General features: G+C 45.2%; 1 protein-coding gene across 7 annotated transcripts in view; it reads left to right on the top strand.

Annotated features, from left to right (window-relative positions):
- The window catches only part of Cfap92 (cilia and flagella associated protein 92 (putative)), a 47453-nt gene that overhangs the window by 11186 nt on the left and 14370 nt on the right, over positions 1-21897 (top strand). For 4 of the 7 annotated variants that reach the window (XM_010641156.2, XM_010641155.2, XM_010641154.2 and 1 more), the window contains exons 8-10: positions 1249-1395; positions 5484-5668; positions 15621-16504. In XM_010641156.2, coding sequence (XP_010639458.1) covers positions 1249-1395; positions 5484-5668; positions 15621-16504 — 1216 coding nt within the window. The remainder of the gene's footprint in view (positions 1-1248; positions 1396-5483; positions 5669-15620; positions 16505-21897) is intronic. The other 3 variants (XR_004514316.1, XR_004514315.1, XM_033756108.1) reach the window with 2 other exon arrangements.

Here is a 21897-nt window from a genome sequence, read left to right as displayed (position 1 = left end):
GGTTGCTGGTCCCTGGAGATCTTTGATTTTTGGTTTTTAGAGCTCTGAATGTTTATTGCTTTTTTTTTTTTGAAATGACTATTCTGTCCACACTACTGAAGATGAAAAACTCCTAAATAGATTGGGTACATGGTATGTCAGGAAGCATTAAAGAGTAGGGTTTGTGGAATGACTTGCCTTGAAAAATAAGAAACCATTTGTTTCTGGCAAAGGACATAGCATCCAATATCATGGGACCTGCTCATGCAGAAACACATTATCTTAGTCACAGGCATGAGCCAGCAAGGAGCATGCAAAACAAGACACTGAAAGTCAAAGGAAAAGCTAGAGGGCCCTGCATGGGACAGTTGTGATGGGCACAGAACTAGCAGTGGATCATTATCCACAGGTGTAAAAATGAAGCCCAGCAGAGCAAAACAGAATTTTAAAACCAACAGAAAAATTAGCAAAGAAACTCAAATAGGCAGATCACTTAAGAGTGGACCCAGGGCCGGGATTTAGCTCAGTGATTCCACTGCCTGCCTTGCAAGCACAAGGTCCTGAGTTCGATCACCGGTGCCAAGGCATCTATGAAACACCGCTCACCCTCATGAGGCATCAGGAGCTCAAGTTGGGCTCAGTGATCCTTGCCCACCTTGCAGTTTCCTAGGTGTTTGTCAAAGGATTTTGGAGGTTTTGTTTGCCTCCTCTAGTCTGGCTGCACAGTATAGCCTGCTAGTTTTGCCTGCTAGGAATGCACAGTCCAGGTGACTCTGCCCCTCCCACGGGCTTGTGCACACTGGGGTCCATCCCCTCATCTTCAGGCCACTGAAGCAGTAGGTCACACTGTCTCACTTGGCCACTGGTCAGGAGTTGGGCTCAACTCCAAAGCCCAAACCTCTGCCTCACTTGTGTTTGAGAGCTGCGTGGAAGGGACCTTTGTGTGCAGCGTACAACGTGTGTCACAGCGACCTCAAGCCTTTCTGCCTGTTCTCTGGTAGCAACTGTGAGGGTGAGGGAACCCCTCCTCCAGTCCTGTGTAGAACTAGCAGCTTCTCTGCCCTCCGTATGTAGCCACCCCTAGGCACCAGGACAAAGGCCAAGCCTTGCCTTCACAAGCTTCTGGAATCTTCCAGAACCTCTGTAGCACACGTGTGTGTGTGTGTGTGTGTGTGTGTGTGTCCATCCCCGTGTCCATCCATGCATTCACATACATATGGCAGCTCAATATGACTGCTTAACATTTCTTTCCTTTCTTTGATGTCACAGTTAAAGGAAGAGATTTTGAAATCAAAAAGAAAAGCCACAAGAGAATGAAGAAGCCTTCAGCCATAAAGGACAGAGGCAGTATGGTGTCGGGCTGCTGGGGGCAAAGTGCCCTCTGCATCCAACTGGCAGTGACACCACTCCTTGCAGGTAGCTAACCTCATTCCCAACAGGTGTTGTCTTGTCACGTGTGTCTAGAATTCCACACGTGGGTCCCACATGGTAACCGAGCCCCTGCCCTGTATCGTTCATTTCAGCGTCACCCCTCCCCAGGAAAGTGGGGGTAAATGTCTGCACTGTACAGAGGAGGAAACAGGCCCAGAGAGGTTCAGTACATTGTCCAAGTTCACACAGCTAGGAAGTGTGAAGCCCGACTTTGAACACAGGTTCAATTCCAAAGTCCAAAGAAACCTGTGAGAATAATGAATATCATGATCTTTTTTGCTAATTAAGATGCCGCTCTTTGTAAATGGTTTTTACAGAGACATTTAGTGAAAAGAATGGGAAAAGGAACCAGTTTTTCGTGAGTGTGTATTAGATGCCAGCACGTTCAATGTCTCGCATTGCTTCTCATGACAAAGTCGCCCTCTCAATGACCCTGTGGTGCTGCTGGCAGAGTAGCTGCCATTGGTAGCATCTTTTTCAGTGAGGAAAAAGAAACACGCAGGTCAAGTGACTTCTTCAGGGCCATACAGCGTGGGCAGAACAAGAATTTGATTCTTTTGTGTGTGTGTGTGTTTTTTTTTTTTTAAAGACTTACACCTACACACAAAGATTCATCACAATTTATAAGCTGGGCTTTCTACATTATAATAAAGATATATATTTATTTACATTCGTATATTTTGATTATGGAATGCTTAGAATGTATTTTGGATAAAATTATGTGACTTTGTTTTTTAAGGAGGTAATTAGGAAAGGGGCTACTATTGGTCTTTCCTTGTGACAATACTAGGGATTGAATCCAAGGAATTTTACTGCTGAGCTCCATACCTAGCGCTTTTAAAATTTGAGCTGGAGACAGTCTCACCAAGTAGCTCAGGCTGGCCTCAAGCTTGAGATCCTCCTTCCTCAGCCTCCCAAGTAGATGAAATTACAGGCACTTGGCACTACATCCTTCTTCCTCTTATTCTACCTTCTCCTCTGCGTCCTCCAGTTCCTCCTCGCCCTTCTTTTCCCTTTCTTCCTCTTTCTCCCCACTACTCCTCTCTTTAAGAGAAAGTTTAAGCCCTGTACCAGCTGTCCTGCAGGGTCTTTGCTGAGATAAAACCACCCCACACAATTACAAAAAGCAAAACCTCATCAGATTAAAGCCCAGAGCTGTCAGGACAGTCATTGCCCTCATAGCTCTTGGGGTGATGTTATTATACTTTAGGGAAATATTAACCTTTTAGGGGTGTTTTTCCTCCCCAGAGTTGAGGCTTGAACCCAGGGGCTTCTCTGTCATTGAGCCCCATCTCCACCTTAATTTGGATTTTTACTTGAGGTTTAGAAACCAAACACACCTGTGTTGTAGCTTCTCGATCTCTGCTAGAGGAGAACCTGGGTCAGTGTGAGTAGCTCCAGAGCCTGTCCGGCCCCTGTGCCCAAAGCAAATGCTGCCTGAGTCCTTGAGTCCCGCAGGGCAGTCGTGACCTCCAGTGGGACACTCGTGTGACCGCCCTTTGGAACTGGGCAGACTTGGCTCTCTTGTTTTTCTGGGAGAGAAGGAGATGCTCAAGTTGCCTTGGCCTGTAGGACATGACAGTCCCTGAGGTGAAGCCACCACGCGGGGGCCGTGCCTCCCCTTTCTGTAGCCTGTCCTGCCGTGGAGGTGCCACATGGCAGTTAAAGCAAGAGCTTTGGTGACAAGTGGACTTCTCATCCTGGCTCAGATGCGTACAGCCTGTTACTGCTTTCATGAAGTGGGGTTGACAGTTCCCCCCTCGGTCTCAATGCCCAGGGGTGGGCATGGTGTCAGCAGTTTAGCACAAATCTTTGCGCACAGTAGGACCCTGAGGGGTGGCCAGTGTGGAGGTGGCAGCTGCTTCTCCGGGCTGGGTACCGATGCAGGGTGCTGGGCCTTCAGCAAGGAAGATGGGAAGATGTTTGCTGCTTTGTAGCCATGCTGTGGTGCATGGTCATGAACTGGAACAGCTGGGACTCCGAGGGCCATCTGTGTGCCTGCTTTTTCAGAAACAACAGCACAGGATTATCTGTTCCAAAGCATAATTATTTTTGGTAAACATCTCCAGCTTCCAATTAGGCCACATGCTTTTTACAGCTTTTTTCTTTTCTTGTACCAATCATTGCTTAGTGTGATTCTGCTGAACATCCCACAATGCAAAGACCAGTCGCCTCTAGAAAGAACAAGCTGTCCCAAAGGTCAAGGGCACTGGGCTGGATTCGTGGCTGACACCTCTGGGTCATCGAGGGCGTATTCGGGTTCACATGTGTGTGGATTTTGCTTCTGCCTTGGGCGGTGTCTTCTGTGAAGAGGCTGAACAATCAGGCCGGGGATTTAGCTCAGTGGTTTTGCCACCTGCCTCGCAAGCCCAAGGACCCGAGTTCAATCCCCGGTACCACCCACAAAAAAGGCTGAAGAAGTGGTAGGACACAAATCCTAATTAGTTGTCCCCTTCATTTGCTCCATGCAGGAGTCACGCAGGAGCCGGACGCTGCATCACTGTGGCCCACAACTTGTCTGACACAGAGCGACTCTTTTCCTTTTCTTGAATTAGTTGCATTATATTCCACCCTATGGACTTCCCATAACTACTTATCTGTTTGGTGATGGGGATTAAACCTCAGGCATCGCTCATAACTTTCGCTGTATGTCTTTGTCGGTTCATGTTTTTGATACTTAATGCTGTCATCGTGGGGGACTTGGTACAAATTCATGTGGCATACGGTTCTTTTTATTTCTCCCTTCCCTTCCCTTCCCTCTCCCCGCACCCCCAGGTCTCCTTCCCATCTCTGCACATGAGCAACTTGGCTTTTATGCTCCCTGGAATTAAATTTGCAGGTGCTTCAGGGAAGGAACAGACCTGGTCTTTCCTGAGCGTGCGCCGTGTGGGGCGGCACCCTTGTCCGTGGGTCGCGTCACTTTCGCCCCTTGCCCGAAAGGAAACTGAGCCTCAAGAGACTCTAGCTTGTCAGACGATGGACAGCCAGATTTGGGATTGGAACTCACATCTCTCTGCCTCTAAAACTTAAGCTGTTTCACTTTATTTTTGTTATTTTATATCACGGATTGCGTTTATTTTATTTTGTTTTATTTTTGCCTACCTCGGTATGTCTCTGACTGGGTAATATGGGCACCGTTTTTGTAAGAAAAGTCCTCTTGGCCTCCTACACCTTGCAGTGCCTCAGCTCACCTGTGTTTTATTTTCCCAGTTGAAACTATTGCAGCACCGTCATAGTGGGAGTTGGGACGTGTGTGCTTTGGCTCATACACGCCACTTACTTTTTGCTTGAATATCTATGTATTATTTGCCGTGTGTGTGTGTGTGTGTGTGTGTGTGTGTGTGATGCTGATGCTGGGGATTGAACCCAGGTGCACTAAACTACATCCCCAGCCTTTTCGTAAAAAATATTTTGAGACAGGAGTCTCGCCAGGTTGTCCAGTCTAACTTGCGATCCTCCTGCCTCAGCCTCCCAAGTAGCTAGATTCCAGGTGTGCACTACCACACCTGCACGGTATTTGCTCTTGATGGTATTCTGTTCTGTGGTACCTGCCTGCAGCAGCTGTACCCCTGGGAGAGCCAGGCCCCTTGTCTAATGAGTTGTCCCAGGGCCACATGGGGTCATTGGCATTGGGAATGTGGCAAGTGTGGAGAAGGAACTGCGTTTCAAATCTTACATCATTCTAATCAAATTCTAGTAGCCACAAATGGCCAGTAGCTACCACAGTGGATGGCATAGGTGTGGAGACTGTACCCCAAACCAGTCATGTCGGAGTGTGAGGTAACCCCCACACATCAGCATTCCATATTATACTCTGGAAGATTCAGGAAATACGTAATACAACTTCTTAAAAGATGACCATTAAGTTTTGATGACAAAAATGTGATTCTCTTAGAGAATTGATGGGATTTCGGTTTGAGAAACTACATAAATATCCTGGCTATGGGTTTCCTGATTTCTTTTTTTCTTTTTGCTTAAGGTACTATCGTGAGCTTGTCTCTGGTTACTTTGCTCCTCTGTGCCTATCTGGGGTGGCCATGAGTACAGGTCTAATGCTGTGCCTTCCCCAACAGGACAGCAAGCTGTCATGAGCCGTGGCAGTGAGAAGTCCGCCAATATTTTAGATTGCCTTTTGACCTTAAAAACAGAAGTTCCTATCATGACAGAGGAGCAAAAACAGGACTTGAACCCCATGACCATAAAGATCGAGTGTGCTTCCTGTCTTCCATCACAACCGGTGCCTATTCAGGAGCTAGAGGTAAGGAGCTGGACCATCTGCATGAAGAGCACCCACCTGCTGCCCCTCGCTGTCATCTCTGATTCTCCTGATGGCCCTAAGTCAGAAATGTCATCACCATCCACATTTTACCAATTAGGATCCACAGGGAGCCACTGGGACTAGGTGCCACCGTGTTTGAGGTGTCCCCCACTCCACAGTGCTCTACCAACAGAGCTGCCAGCCTCGCTTCAGGAGCAGTGGGCTTTCCTGGTACAGTAGCAGTGCCCAGCTATTGAAGCAACCAGGTTCAGTGCTGCTTTTTATCCCGAGTTCCCTCTTCTGGTTGAATCTCTCTCTGGATTCTATCTTTCTCTTTATTTGCTCTTTGGTTTTGCTGGAGCACATCCTCTAGTACCTTTTTCAGAAAAGGTCAGGGCCATGGGTTTGGCTCAGTGGTTCTGTCACCTGCCTTGCAAGCAGAAGGGCTCGAGTTCAAAACCTGGTACCAAAAAAAAAAAAAAAAAAAAAAGGTCAATGGCTACCCCTCCCCCACTCTTTTTTAAAAATTGAATTTATTGGTACATTCTAGGTAGACAGAACAGTTACATTCATTATTGGGATCTAGTACCTTTACATGCCAGGTCTTGGTTCTCATTTTTTCCCTTGTACCCACCCTCCCTCCACCCCCTCTTCCCCTCCCCCTTCAAATGCTTTAATTCCATTCCTCCCCCACTCTTTATATGTGTGAAAATAATCTTTATTGTATTCTCACACTTGGTAGATAGTTGAGATGTAGAATTCTAATTTCCTTTTCATTTTGAAGACATTGTTCTGTCATCTGTGTTGTGTTGAACCTTTGTACGAATCTCATTTTCTACTCTGTCAAAGCTTGTAGGATCTTTTTATCTTCTGAAACAGTTTATGTGTCTTAATGTGAGTATATCCATGGGCATTATAATTTTAGTCTCAGTACAGATTCACAGGAAGTTGTAAAGATTCGTAGGAGGACCCTGTATCCTCCTCCTGCACATACAGTGGTTGTTATGTGGCTATAGCGCAATATCCAATCATCACTTTGACATTGGTCCGACATGTGTGCGTGCTTCTCTGCCTTTTTATCACGAGCAGATTATCATCTGCAGAAATGAGCTTTTAGTACAAAGACACCATTCATGCCATCCTTTTGTGCCCTTACCTTCTTATATCCAGTTATCTCTAAACTAATTGATTTTTCAACTTTGAGTGTTATTGTTGGGCCTGGAATTTAGCTCAGTGGTTCCGCCACCTGCCTTGCAAGCGTTAGGTCCCGAGTTTGATCCCCAGTACCCCCCCAAAAAAGAATGTTATTGTTATGGATTTTTTTGGGGTCTTGTTTTTCTTTGTCTGGGAACATTGTGTGTTTGCTTTAAAAAAAAAAAAAGTGTATGGAATTCCTAACTCCTAGGACCTTAGAATGTGAACTTATTTGGAAAAAGGATCTTTACAGAGATAATCAAGATGAAATAAGGTCAGTAGAGTGGGCTGTCATCCAGCATGGCTAGGGAGACTCACATGCACAGGAGGAGGATTAGTGAAGACACCCAGGGCACACGTGAAAGCTGGAGTGAAGATGCTGCGGCCGAGGAATGTCAGAGCTACCAGAAGCTGGAGTGACCTTCAGAGGGAGCATGGCCCTGCCCACAGCTTAGTTTCTGACTTCTAACCTCTGAACTGTGAGACCATCAATGCCTTGTTCCAAGCACACTTACGGCACTTTGGTATGGCAGCCCTGGGAATTTAGATAAATGCAAGAATCTGTTACATGAGCTTGAGAGATGGATTTGGGAGGTGGGTTTGGTTTTTGTTTTATTTTCACTCTGCATTGTTCTCTTGCATATGGTTTGATCGTGCTTCTTTGTTCACACTGCCTTTTTTCTTTTGTACTGGTTCAGACTCAGAACCCTGGGCTTGTGAGGCAGGTGACAGAACCACTGAACTAAATCCCCTGCCCCACACTGCCTTTTTTGTTGTTGTTGATTTTTTGAGATAGGTCTCACTATATAGTTGAGACTGTCCTGGAACTCACTATGTAGTCCAGGCTGGGCTTGAACTCACAGCGATCCTCCTGCCTCAGCTTCCCAAGTACTGGGATTACAGGAATGTACCACCATGCCCGGCTACACTGCCTTTTAATTGGTATTGTTAGAGTATTTATACTTAGCTCACTTGTTGATATATTAGAGCTCAAGTCTGCTCATTTGATTTTAGTTTGCTATTTCTATGTTTATTATTTGAGCCATTTTTAGAATTCCATTTTGACTTACCTATAATATTTCTAAATTTTTTGAGGTTAGTATCTTTTTAGTAAACCTGTAGATGTTATGCATGTATAACTTTATACAGGGTCAACATTTTACCAATTTGTGTGAAGTGTAGAAAATTTAGTTCACTCCAAATCCCTTTACATTTCCTCATTTACAATTTAGTTTTCTTAAATATTCTATACAGACCTTGATCCACATTAGACAGCATTATATATACTTTGTGTGTGTGTGTGTGCGCATATGTTAGTGTGACTGGGGATTAACCCCAAGGCCTACATATTGAGCTACGTCCCCAGCCTTTCACAATTTTTTTTGTTGTTTTTTGTTTTGTTTGTTTGTTTGTTTTGGTTTTTTGAGACAGGGTCTCACTATGTAGTTGAGGCTGACCTGGAACTCACTATGTAGCCCAGGCTGGTCTTGAACACACAGCGATCCTCCTGCCTCAGCCTCCCCGGTACTGGGATTACAGTGTGCGCCACCACGCCCCGCTATGTTTGTTTTTATGGCTAAACTGCCCTGGCTGGGCTCAAACATACAATTCTCCTGCCTCAGCCTCTCAGAGAGCTGGGGTTAGAGGTATGCACCAGCGCACCTGGTTTAGACAGTGTTAAACTTCTTCCTTCATCTGTCAAACAACACCTTGGGAAAGGAAAATGTATTTATCCATAGTTTTCCTCTTTTTGTTATTCTTGCTCCCTCTTACTGCTCCAGCTTTTCTTCTTTTCTCATCTCTGTTATAAGAACTTTCTTTTAGGTTAGATCTGTGAAAGACAAATATTTTTCGTTTTTCTCCATCTGGGAATATTGTTATTTGTCCTTCATTTCTGAAGGACAGTTTGGTTGGGTATAGAACTGGATTATAGGGCCAGGGATTCAACTCAATAGCACTGCATCTGCCTCACAATCCCAAGGTCCTGAGTTTGATCCTTAGAACCGAAGGAAAAAAATTGGATTATAAAATTTCACTGTGTGTAGAATTCTTATAGAATAGGATTAATCTCTACAATTTTTTTCTCAGTGCTTGAAAACTACCACTTTATTCTGGCTTCTCTGATTTCTGGTGAGAAATCTGTTGTTTGGATTGATGTTTGCATATAGGTAAGGTAGAGTTAACTCTTGCTAGCTTTCAAGATTTTTTTTTTCTTACAAATGTTTGTGTTGTATCTTGGAGTGTATTTTTTATCTTGTTTGCTTTTTTAATATTAGGCTTGGCAACACATATACTAAAATATGTAGGCTTGTTTCTTTTGATAAATTGGAGATTTCAGCCACTATTTCTTTTAATATTTTTTCAGGACCACTCTCTTTCTCCTTGTCCTCTAGAACTCCAGTGATATGAATGTTAGTTAGCTGTTCTGTTACAGTCCCACAGGCCCCTCACATTCTCTTGCTGTTTTTGGACTTTTTTTTTCACCCTCTCTGTTGTTCAGGTTGATTATTTCCTCTATCCTTTCCATTGTGCTCTCCAGCCCCTCCAGTGAGGGTTTTGTTTTTGTTTTTTTCCTAATTATTATATTGTTCAGTCCTAAAACTTCCATTTGGTCCTTCATTCCTTCTTTTGAGATGCTCAAATGTTTTTATTTCAGTGTGCTCATTATTGCTTTAAAACCCTTGATAGGTAACCCCAAGACTTATGTCTTTTCAACGTTGGTCTGTTCATTATGTTTTCTCATTTGAGATTTTCCAGGCAGGACAAGTAACTTTTTGAAAGTATAGGGCCGGGGATGTAGCTCATTGTCGCCATGCCTCCCTCACAAGGGCAAGGTCCCGAGTTTGATCCATGGTACCACTAAATGAATGAATGAATGAATGAATGAATGAATGATTGAATGCCTTGGACCTATTGGGCATTGTGAGACTGGGCCTTATTCAAATCTCCTGTTTAGCAACCTCCTTTGACCACAGCAGAGGAGGGGAGATGCCATCTCGCTACTGCCAGGCGGGGCTGGAAGGCCAAGTCCCTGATCAGCCATGATACCCGCAGAGGTAGAGGCACCTCCTGGCTGCTGGCCTATGATCTTCCCTGAGGGGAACCACTGATGGCAGCGTGGATGCCACCTGTGGATGCCGATGGAAGTCCTGGCTTCCCACTATACCCTTTCTGACCCCAGCCGGTGAGGGGGACCAGGGACACCTCGTTAGACTTGAGTGGGGGAAGAGTGCAGGTCCCATCAGCCTTTGTGATGGTATAGTGTTCTTTCCCATGGTGTTTGGGGTAAAGTGATCGTGTGCCTGTAAGTTTTCTGTCTTGGTCCTTTGGCTGGAGTGAGCAGGCTTTTGGGGAGGTTTTCCTGGCTGTTCTCATCAGTGCTACTGAGTTCTCCTTAACGTGGTATAGAATATATGAGGCAAATAGAAAACCAGGGAACTCAGCTCAGGTTGCGCCCCGGGTTCCAGGTTAGGTTAGGGTATACAAAGGTAGCTAAAAGTCCCCAGATATTTTCAGATTAAACAGTACGCTTTCCAATAAGAGTCAAGAAATAGTCTCAAGAGAAATTTTTAAAATAATTTGGGTATATAAAATATTGTTAAAATCAAAAAAATAAGGAGCTGGGGCTGGAGATTTAGCTCAGTGGTGCTGGTGCCTGCCTCGCAAGCACAAGGTCCAAGTTCAATCCCCAGTACAAAAAAAAAAAAAAAGCAACAACCAGATTTAAGTGTGCAAAACATCTGAACTGACAGTTCAGTAAAGAAAATACACAAATGATAAGTGCATGAAAAAGTGCTTAATATCATACATTATTAGAGAATTACAAATTAATAACTAGATGGTAATGTTTATAGCACGGGGTAGACTCCACTCTAGACCTGTTGAAATGGCAAAGCCCAAATACTAATGCCAACAAATGCTGGTGAGGATGTGGAGCAACAGGAGTCCTCACCAGTGCTGGTGAGAAGGCAAAACGGTATGGCTACCTTGAAGGCAGATTGGCAGTTTCTTACAAAACTACACATACTCAAATCTAACAGTGTCTGGAAAGAATTATACCGTGGCCAACTGGGATTCATTCCAGGTATGCAAGGCCAGTTCCATATTTGAAAATAAATGAATGAGATTGATCACATCAACAGGCTAGAGTCATGTTGTCTTAGTCACTTTTCCCACTGCTGGGACAAAATACCCAACACCCATGACTTAGAGAAGGAGAGGTTTATTCAACTCACGGTTTCTGGTGAGCCCATTCCACAGTCAGCTGGCTCCAAGGCAGAGGGGTGTGGAGGAGGAAGGTGCTCGCCTCATGGCAGCCAGGAAGCAGAGAGAGAAGGGAGGAGCCAGGGACAAGAATCCACTGTTCCAGGTCGCACCCAGTGACCACCTCTGACCAGGCCCCGCCTCCTCAGCGCCCTCCAGCCGTGAACACATCCATGGATGAATCCACTGATAAAGCACCCCAGGAGCCAGTCATCTTCTCAACACATGGACTTTGGGGGGACCCTTTAGCTCTAAACCATAACATACATCGTACTGCATTAGGGACCACTCCGATATCATTATCTTAATTATGTCTAAGGTCACAGTTATGTCCCAGTGTGGTGAGAATTTTAGCAGATCTTTCTGAGAGACACAGTTCAGTCTGTATCTGTGGCAGTTCTTTGCCGTATATCATAATATACTGATGGGTTTGGGGGATTAGGATATGGACACCTTTGAAGGTTGATGTTGTGCCTGCCTCAGCAAATACAATTTGTTCATTTATTTTTATAGACTAGATCTCACTACGGGCTGGGTGTGGTGGTGCATGGTTATAATCCCAGCACTCAGCAGGCTGAGGAAAGAGGATCACTGAGTTCGAGGCCACCCTAGTCTACATAGTTTAAGACCAGTCTGAACTGCATACAAGACCCTGTCTCAGAAACAAAAGATCTCACTATGTAGTTCGGACTGGCCTTGAAGTCATTATAATGATTCTCCTACATCAGCCTCCCAAGTGCTGGATTTCAGGTGTGAGCCACCCTGGTCAATAAACACCATCTGTAATAATTCCAGTATCTGGAGCCCATGGGTTTCTTTACATGATCTGTTGTTTCTGCTGCTTCTCATTCGTGGTATCTTTTTGTTTTTTTTGTTTTGTTTTGTTTTTTGGTACCAGGGATTGAACTTGGTCCCTTGCACTTGTGAGGCAGGCGCCGGAATCACTGAGCTCAATCCCTAGCCCATGTGGTATCTTGTTTAGCATGCCTAGTTCTCTGTGAATTTTGACATTTGAAAACAATTATTTATCTTTCTTCAAAGAGTATGTTTGTTCTTCTGATAAGTTTTAAAAAAATTTCTCACTGAAATGTAGCATTAACATCCCCGGAAGTCTTTTTCTGCTTGCCTTGCGTCTCTAATCTTTCCTCACTCAGTCCCTTTCTAGGAACCCCACCCCAGCCCTGGAAACCACAGATCCCTTCCCCATCCCTCCAGGCTACCTTTCCAAGTGTTTCTAGCTAGTCTTTGTTGTTACTACTCAGAGTGTGATTACAATAGCTACTTTAAACTGATGCCAATTTCCGGAGTTGGCATCTGTTGACTTTCTCTCTCCTTGGTGACTACCCGAACTTCCTTCCTTCTTTGTATGTCAAGTAATTTTGAATTGTATCTTAGAATTTTTGACGGTTACGAGGTTATGGGTCTTGTCTAAATACTTGGAAGATAATGGCGTACATTCATTTGTTCATTCATTCATTCATTCATTTCAGCATCGGGTATTGAATCCAGGGCCTTCTCTGAGCTGTATCACCAGCTCTTTTTATTTTATTTTATTTTTTGGTACTGGGGATCGAACTCGGGTCCTTGCACTTGCAAGGCAGGCGGCGGAACCTCTGAACTAAATCCCCGGCCCCACCAGCTCTTTTTATTTTTGATTTTGAGACAGGGTCTCAATAAGACAATAAGTTGCTCAGCTGAGGCCCAAACTTGCAGTCTTACTGCCTCAGCCTCCCAGAGTGCTGAGATTACAGGCCTGTGCCACTGTGCCCATCTTTTTATTGGACAATATACCCAGTTAAGATGAAGCTGAACATTCCAAATCACATTCTGTATAGGCTGTGAGTACAAAATGAAAGATTTTTGTGGTGCTGTTTAAGTCTGCCCTGCATGTGCACTGCTGGGGGCCAGCCTGGGGCCTGGGCAGGGCCTGCTCTGCAGGTCAGGTGTGAGCCTCTGTGGGCTGCTCAGCACCTATTCTGTGCGTGCCTAGTTCAGGGATGAACCCATGAGCATAGGCCGGACTTCATGGGCTCCCTTTCTCAGTTTCCCTCCTCCTCACAGTGTGCTGCACATTCTCTAGCTCCACAGGACCCCTTCCCAATCCTGTGGCTGGAAAGGTGCAGCTCTGGGTTTCCCACTCTACCATGTACCTGGGCAACAGGGTCTCCCTCTGAGGACACGTGGTATAAAAGCGCACAGAGGAAGAACAGCAGTGGGGGTCCTCCCTATGGGTTTGGTGTTTGTTTTTTGTTTTGTTTGTTTGTTTTTGGTACAGGACATGTTTGTGATGCATAATGAATGCATTCATGGTGGGGAGCTGCATTTTTCCCCAAATATCCTCTATTGAGAGAATTCTCTGCTCAGATTTTTATGCACTTCCCGGCTGATGATGCCGCTGCCCCCAAATAGCACCTGCTCAGGGAGGGCCTGAGATTTCTGCCCTGGGTTCTCCGCTGCCTTCCCTGGGAGGGTCAGGGTGGAGCGTGCTCACGCCGTGTAACTAGACTGCCGAGCTTCTCTTTACTATTTTAATATTTTTATTATACATTTGTAGATGTTCTTTTTTGTTTTTGTTTTGTTTTTTGGTACCAGGGATCGAAGTCAGGCCCTTGTGCTTGTGAGGCAGACTGTGGAACCACTGAGCTAAATCCCCAGCCCCTGTAGAAGTTCTTTTTATAATGTAGATGGGAGTCCTTTGTGACATATCATCTTAGTTGATTAGGGCTGTTATAACACAAATACCATTAAGTATGTGAGTTATCAACCACATAATTTCCTTTTCCCTGTTCTGGAGGTTGGTGGGGCTTAGATCAGGGAAACAGCAGCATCAGTATCTGGGTCAGGCCCATTCCTCCTCATAAACTGCTTCCTGCTGGGTCCATTTGGCCGGAAGAGCCAGAGAGCTCTCTGGGCCTCTGCCGTGGGCCACTAATCCCAGTCCTGGGGGTGGGTCCTCAGGGCCTAATCACCTTCCAAAGACTTTGGCTTCTAATACTACCATATTGGGGATTAGGTTTTAACATGTGAATTTGAGCAGCACAAGTATTTATACCATGTGGCCTGTGGGTGTAGCTCAGTGGCGGAGCCCTTTCCTAGCATCTACATTCCTGGGGCCCCTGGTTTGATTTCTAGTACTGTAAACAAAACAAAACAAATATAGAAAGACTCCAGCAGAAATCAATGCATTATAAATATTTTCTCATAGTCTGAAGCTTGACTTTAATTTTCTTAACAGTGTCTTTGCTAAAGCCTAAAATACCAACTTTTTCTAATATGATTTTTGTGTCCCATTAAATCCTTTCCCACCCCTAGGTCATGGAGATACTCTGCTTTGTTTTCTTCTACAAGATTTACAATTTTAGCTGTGATGTTTCAGTATAAACGTGGTCACGATCGTGAAACTGATATCTTTATTTAATCTTTAATTTCTCTCTGCGGTGTTTTTATAGTTGTCGGCTTTCATTTGATTTCTTCCTAAGTTTTATGCTATGGTAAATGGCATTTTTAAAACTGCATTTTAAACTATTCATTGTTAGTAAATAGTGAGCTTTTACCCTGATGACATTCTTTCATTTTCTCAAAGTTACCAAATGTTTTATGTTTATTTTATAATGTCACATGCTTTGTGCATCTCATTTTGCAAGTGGGACTGTTTTCCTTCGGTAGTTTGTCACTTTTGCCGTGATTTCATGGTCTCTGACACTTTGACGGTGCGAATTCTTTTGAAAGTGAGTTTCCCCAGGGATACTTTTCACTCTCTTCCAGGTACCTGGGAGCACTGCTGGTCCAGGATTATTTTTAAATCAATTCTCAATGTGGTGTAAAATAAATAGCATGCTCAGAAGATAAAGTCAGACCTCGGACTTGTGCAGGCTTAGCTCTTGATTATAAAATCTTTGCAGTGAGGTTAAAGTGCGCATATTCCCTTCCCTCCTCCTCCAGCACAGCTTGCTGCTCCTTCTGCCTCCTTTTCTGCACGCTCTGCGGCCCCGTGCCTCCTGCAGGTGTCTTCTTCACGGGGTGCAGCTCTCAGCGTGGACACCTGTGCCACAGCACAGGGGAGCTTCTGCTGGCCCTGCAGGTGGACGTCTGAACTCCTGAGCTACACCCTGGCGAGATTGTTAATCCTCTTCTAAAAACTCAGCTCCACCTTTTCTGTGCTCAGCCTTGGGATGAGCACTAGGAACACACGTGTGAACAGATGCTTGCAAAGGCGCTTTCAGGGTAGCGGGGAAAATGCTGACTGAACCTCAGGAAGCTCTTGTCGTGTGCCAGCCCCCACGCTGGCGCCATCACCTGCACGATGTCAGGTGGTCCACAGCAACTTTGCAAAGTGGGTCCTTTTGTGGGTGCCCATGGGGAGAAAACGCGGGCTCCCATGGCTGCAGGCAGTGAGTGTGGCCCTGGGATGTGCCTGCCCCATGCTGGGAGCCTCCCTCTGGTGGAGGCAGTGACAGCTGCAGTTCGTGACCTGCTGTTGCCTGCTCTCTCCTAGAGGCTGTGCACACCCGTCTACTGCAGGTACCAGTTCCATAAGACTCCGGTTCACCAGACCAAGGGGGAGCCCCACGGAACCCATATTTATTTCCATGACATTAACGTCATCTTCCTTGGGGCCATGCACCCCAGTGAGCTGCGGGAGTACCTGGAAGGCCCCCCCATGGTGGTTGAAGTCCACGATCGGGACCGGAAATCTGAGGAGTCCTCCCAGAAGCCCATCCTGTTTGGAGAAGACCCCCTGCATTCACACCTCAACCTGCAGGTCTTCATCTCCCCCGCAGACACAGAGAACAACCCCTTTGAGTCGCAGAAAAAGCTGTGGGACCCTTATGGAGTCGCCCGAGTCAGTTTTGCCAACCTTCTCCTTGGCCACAAGTATTTGAACCTGGTTGTCCCTATCCACAGCTGTGAGCCTGAGTCCACAGGCTGTGCCAAGGGCAGCAAGAACAGGAGGCCTGATGTCCTGCAGCACAGCCCGATGCCCATGGGCTGCTACCTGGAGGCGAACTCGCAGCTCAAGCTGCGCGTGGGCGTCGCAGTGCCACTGAGCACCATGGCTGAAGCCCCTCAACCAGATCTCATGGACTCTCCGTTTGGCCGCATCATTTTTGTGTTCAGCTTCAAGAAGCTGTTCCTCCTCCACAACCTGCTGCACGATATCACCACAATCAACGCCAAGGCCCTGGAGCTAGACTCCTACCCAATCCGTAATGTCCAGCAGATCCTGTCGGCCTTCAAGATGCGGGTGAAGGTGCAGGACCAGCCGTCCCTGGATGTGCTCACAGGCTTCCATGTGCTGGATGGCACAGTCCACCTCTTTGTCCTCGAGGGCTTGGCAGAGCAGGGCCTCAAGCAGCTGTGGAACAGCCACCAGAGCCGGTAGGGGCTTCCTCTGTATTTCAGGTGAAAGCCACATTGTCCAGGTGTGGAGGTGGTGAGAGACCTTCCAAGGCGAAGGGTGGCATTGTCCTGGTGTCAGAAAGGGAGATGTTTGTGCCCGTCCCTTCAGGGTTCATCAGCAGGGCCCATTAACCAGACTTGAGAACAGGCAGAATTGATGGTGTTTAGAGGAAGGAAAGATTTAGGGGTAGACAGAGACAGGGTAGTTCAGAAGACAGGTACTGACCTCAGGCCGGAGCCGGGGCTCCTGTGACTAATAGGGCAGAGGTTCCATGTTGGATTCAGCTCAGCTCAGGGAAGCCCTGTCTGATTATTTCGAGGCTGGAGGGGCCACCTTGACTTCAGGAAGTTGCTCTTCTCTGGAGGATATGGGGCAGCTGTGCCACATTAAGTTCTCACGTACTGGGGAAGCCTTAAAATGTCTACTTGGACCCAGAGCAGGGGCTGCTCATGTTCTTCCATTCTTTAGTTTTGGTGACATGATAATTCTGTCTTCCACAGTTTGAAAGTAACCTCAAAATTAGGGCTGGGGATTTATGGCTCAGTGGTTCTGCCACCAGCCTCACAGACTCAAGGTCCTGAGTTCAATCCCTGGTACCAAACAACAACAAAAAAACAGTTTCCTTCTCTAGTGTGGAGACCCGCTCTGCCCCCAGAGGTCAGGTGGCCCAGCCCCCAGAAGCCTGTCTGGAAGTTGCAGCGCTGATGAGCCAGGGGCACCAGAGAGGAACCAGCAATAACCAAACACAAATCCACATGGAAACTTTTACACAAACGTTCTTAGCAGCTCTCTATATGATAGTCAGAAAGTGGAAATAACCCAGATACCTATCATCTGATTAGCAAAATGTGGTGTATCTGTGCAACAGAATATTATTTGGCCCCCAAAATAAATGAAGTATTGGTCCACTTCAACATAGACGAACCTCAAACACACTTTGCTGAGTAAAAGGAGCCAGGCACAAAAGTGCCTACTGTGCCACTCCATTCGTGTGAAATATCCAGAAAAAGCAACCACAGGGCTGGGGATTTAGCTCAGTGGTTCCGCCGCCTGCCTTGCAAGCACAAGGACCTGAGCTCAATCCCCGGTACAAAAAAAGAGCAACTGCAAAGATAGAAGTGGATCAGTAGTTGCCATGGACTCAAGGGAGAGGAAAAGATGGGTAATGGGTAGATTTTCTTTTCAGGGTGATGGAAATATTCTAGAGTTTGGTAGGATGCATGACATAACGTGGTGCGTATACTAAAAACCATCCCTGGGGCCAGGGATTTAGCCCTGTGGCACCACGGCTGCCTTGCAAGCGCAAGGTTGTGAGTTCGATCCTTAGTAGCAAAAAAACAAAAACAAAAACAAAGAAAACCCGAAAACCATCCCATTATGCACTTTAAAAGGTTGAATTTTAAGCTGAGGATGGGGACTGGCCACACCTGCTAGTCATAGATGAAGGCTGGGCAGGCTAGAAGACCAGCCGTGTGACTTAGGGTGGGGGCTCTGGGTCCCACAATACAGCTGATCTGGAGCCCAGAGCCCCCACGGGGCAGTGTCGCTGCCCCTGCTGAATGCCACAGCTCAGGTCAGCCTCCCTGGCTGCCAGGACTCACTGGTGGCACTTGTCAGGACCATGACTCCATGAGGGGAGGGGAGTACAATCCAGTGTTGGAAACTGTCCTGGACTCTGCCCTGGCTGGTGTGTATTCTGTGTCCCTTCCCTGTAATAGACCATTTCTGTGAGGACCACGTGGTGAGTTCTGTGAGCCCTCCCATTGTCGCACCTGATGGTGGTCTGTAGTCCTCAGATGTAACAGTGGTTTGGAGACTGTGCCTTCACACTTTGCGGTGACTCATTCTATGTGTGTAGTATGTGAATTGTATAGTACTGGGCTGGAGGTGTGACTCAGTGGTAGAGTGCTTGCCTAGCATGTGCACGCCTGGGTTTGAGCTCCAGTAATGATCAAAACGTGTTTGAATGGGGAGAGAGAGAGAGAGAGAGAGGGACTGAGTTCAGTTTAATGGACTTAGAAATTTTTTAAAAATAGAAAAATTCATCTGCTTGGAAATTAATATACAGTTCCAAATAACCTGTAAGCCCCAAAACTGTAGAGAAATTAGACATTTTGATGGAACAATAATAAAAATACACAATATCTAAATCAGTAAGGCAATGTCAAAATATTACTTAGAGAGCCAGGGATTTGGCTCAGTGGTTCCATTGCCTGCCTTGCAAGCACAAGCACAAGATCTGGAGTTCGATCCCTGGTACCAAAAAAAAAAAAAAAAAAACCAATTTAGAGGTCACCACTAGGGGTAGCTGGTGGAGGGAGGACCATGACCAAGGAAGCAGAGCAGGGGAGGAAGCTATTTCTGAGCTTTGATACTGCAACTGAGAGTGTAAGAGGATGTGCTAAGAAACGGGCAGCCTTGCAGCCCCGTGTGCGGCTCCGCTCTGGGACTTCCTCTTGTGTGGCTGCAGCAAAACAGGTTGCTTTGCCCGTAGCAGAGCTCGAGAGAGCTGGCTCCAGAGAGTATTTGGGAAGCCTGGGTTCTTCCAGCAGCGAGGACAATTTTTGCTGGTGGTGTGAAAGGACAGGCAAAAGAAACCCAATTTGAGAGACTACTCTACAAAGTATGGCTAGAGTAAAAGTGTGGAAGTCAGGCAGAGAGGAACAAAGAGAATTTGCTGTTGTAACTTGTGATGATCATGACACAGATGGTAAAACTGTTGTTCAGAAATACCACACTGTTAGCAGGCAGAATTGTGCAGTGGAAAAGGCCTTTTCTAGATAAGAGACATAGTCTTGAGGATCACAGAGGGGCCGTGGGGTAGGGTCTGGCAACTTTATGGGTTGGAGAGAAAACTTTGGAGGAGGCAGAGATAATTTTGGCCATGGAGGGAATGTGGCAGGAGAATGATGAGGTGACGAAGCAGGTGACAGAGGAGGTGACGGTGGCAGCTCTGGTGGTGGCCCTGGTTATTTATAGCTGTTAAGGAGGCTGTGATTGTGGTGGACCAGGATTTAGACGCCAGAGTGGTGGATATGGGGTAATGATGGAGGATAGGATGGTTGCAGTGAAGAGGAAGTTTTGGCAGTGGTGGTGGGAACTATCATGATTTTGGAAATTACAGCAACAGACAAGAGCAATACAATTATGGACTCAGGACGGAGAGCAGTTTTGGAGGAGGAAGCTCAGGCAGTTACTCTGGTGAGAGAACTAGACACAGTAGCAGAGGAATTAGAAAAGAGCTCTCATTCTCATCAGGAGAGAAAGAAGTCATCAGGAAAGGTGCCCATTACTTTGAGACAACCTCACGTACGATAGAAGAACTGTAAATTCTGGCTACAGGAGCAACAGTGATGTGTAGTCAGAAAAATCACTGCAGTTTAATCAGGAAGCCATTCTTGTTGGGATGTCATGGCCACGCTGCAAAAAGTTTGTTGATGGATGCAGTGTGGTGACAACTAGATGTTCATTCTTGAGTTCTTTTGTTTTAGCCTTTTCCTTTTTCTTTTCACTATATCATGTGTATTGCTCTGTAAACCGTGATAGTACCAGGAATATTTATTTTTTTTCAGCTTTAATTGAGTTTATTGGTACATTTTAGGGAGACAGTACAGTTACATTCATTGTTGGGATCTTGTACCTCTACATGACAGGTCTTGGTTCTCGTTTTTTCCCCTTGTCCCTGCCCTCCCTGCCCTCCCTTCACCCTCTCTCCCCCTCCCCATTTACAACTACTTTATTTCCATCTTTTCATTATCTCACATTTTTTTCTTTTCCCTTATTACCCTTCCCCTACACATCCCACCTTCCCTACACCTTTAGCTCCTTTCTTCCTACCAGGAATATTTAAAAGTTAAGGGATTTTAAACTTTTTAAACAAATACCCCTTAATGGGAGGAAAAATTACAGCCTTAGATTTGAGAGGAAAAGGCTAAAAATGAATGAGATACAACTGTAGATGTTGCAGGCATTGATGTGTATATTTCAAACTGTACTGATAAATTTAAAATTTTATAAAACTTTAATGCCAAAAACATGTTCAGATAAGGTAGTTTAATGAAATTTTTTGGACATAAAAATTGGTGAAAAATGTTATTAAATTGCTAACTACCAGCTGAAGGTTTAGCTCAGTGGCGCCAGTGCCTGCCTGGCAAGTGCAAGGTCCTGGGTTCAATCCTGGTTCCACTAAAAAAAAAAAAAAGCTAAATACTATCTACATCTAAAAACCAATTTAAAAAATACTTGAAATTTATAGGAATAAATTTTACATAAAGACATGAAAAGAAAAGACTCCATCATGAATATCACAGAACTCTGAGAAACACTAAAAAAGACCCATGCGGTTCTGCTGCCTGCCTCACAAGGACTTGAGTTTGATCCCCGGTACCAAAAAAAATAAGTGGAGATACTATGTTCACGGATGGGAGAACACTAAATCTTAAAATACCCATTATTCCTAAATTGGCTCTATACAGTCAATGCAATCCCAATTCTTTTTTTTTTTTTTCTTTCCGGTACTGGGGATCAAACTCAGGACCTTGCATTTGCGAGGCAGCATGGCACCTCTGAGCTAAATCCCCAGCCCAGAAATGCAATGCCAATTCTAAAATCCCAACATTTTCAAAGTACACAACTTGAGTAATTGATTTTAAAATGTACACCAACATACACAGGTCTTAAAAAGAGACTCAAATACAAACAAGATGAGAGAACCTGTTCTACTAAATATCGACTTATTATAAAACTATAGTAATTAAGACAATGTGCTATTTGTTCAGGTATAATAAGCAGATCCCTGAAAATAACAGATAATTCAAGAAGATGACAGATAAGCTGTTGCTTGATATATGACGTGTGATATTGCAAAATCAGCAGGGAATGAATATGCTAAAATTAATAAAAGGAGAAAAATAAAATTACTAAGTTTCACATTTTAAAAAAATAAATTTTACACAGTGGGCTACCACCTCCTACCCATTAGAAAGGCTAGAATAAAAAAAAAATCAAGAAATGTTGGTGAAGATGTGGATAAATCAGAACTGTCTTTCATTGCTTTGGAAAATAGTCTGACAGTCTGTTGAATGATTAAACATAGAGTTACAATATGACTCAGGAATCCCACTCCCAGGTCTGTAACTAAGAAAAATTAAAACATACACCAACCTAATACATGAATACTTGTAACAACATTATTCATAATAGCCCCCAAATGGAAAGAAACTAACTGACCACTAAGTGATGGATAAACAAATTCTTACACACACACACAAACACACACACACACACACACACACACACACGTTACTTGGACACAGCAGTACATACCTGTAATCCCAATAGGACATTAACCTTAGTGTGTGTGGTGTAGGCC

The sequence above is a fragment of the Fukomys damarensis genome, unplaced genomic scaffold, assembly GCF_012274545.1.
Source record: "Fukomys damarensis isolate Sample0158 unplaced genomic scaffold, DMR_v1.0_HiC HiC_scaffold_25, whole genome shotgun sequence".
Lineage (NCBI taxonomy): Eukaryota > Metazoa > Chordata > Mammalia > Rodentia > Bathyergidae > Fukomys > Fukomys damarensis.
The sequence above is the reverse complement of the archived record's forward strand: the minus strand, read 5'-3'. Positions and strand labels throughout refer to the sequence as shown.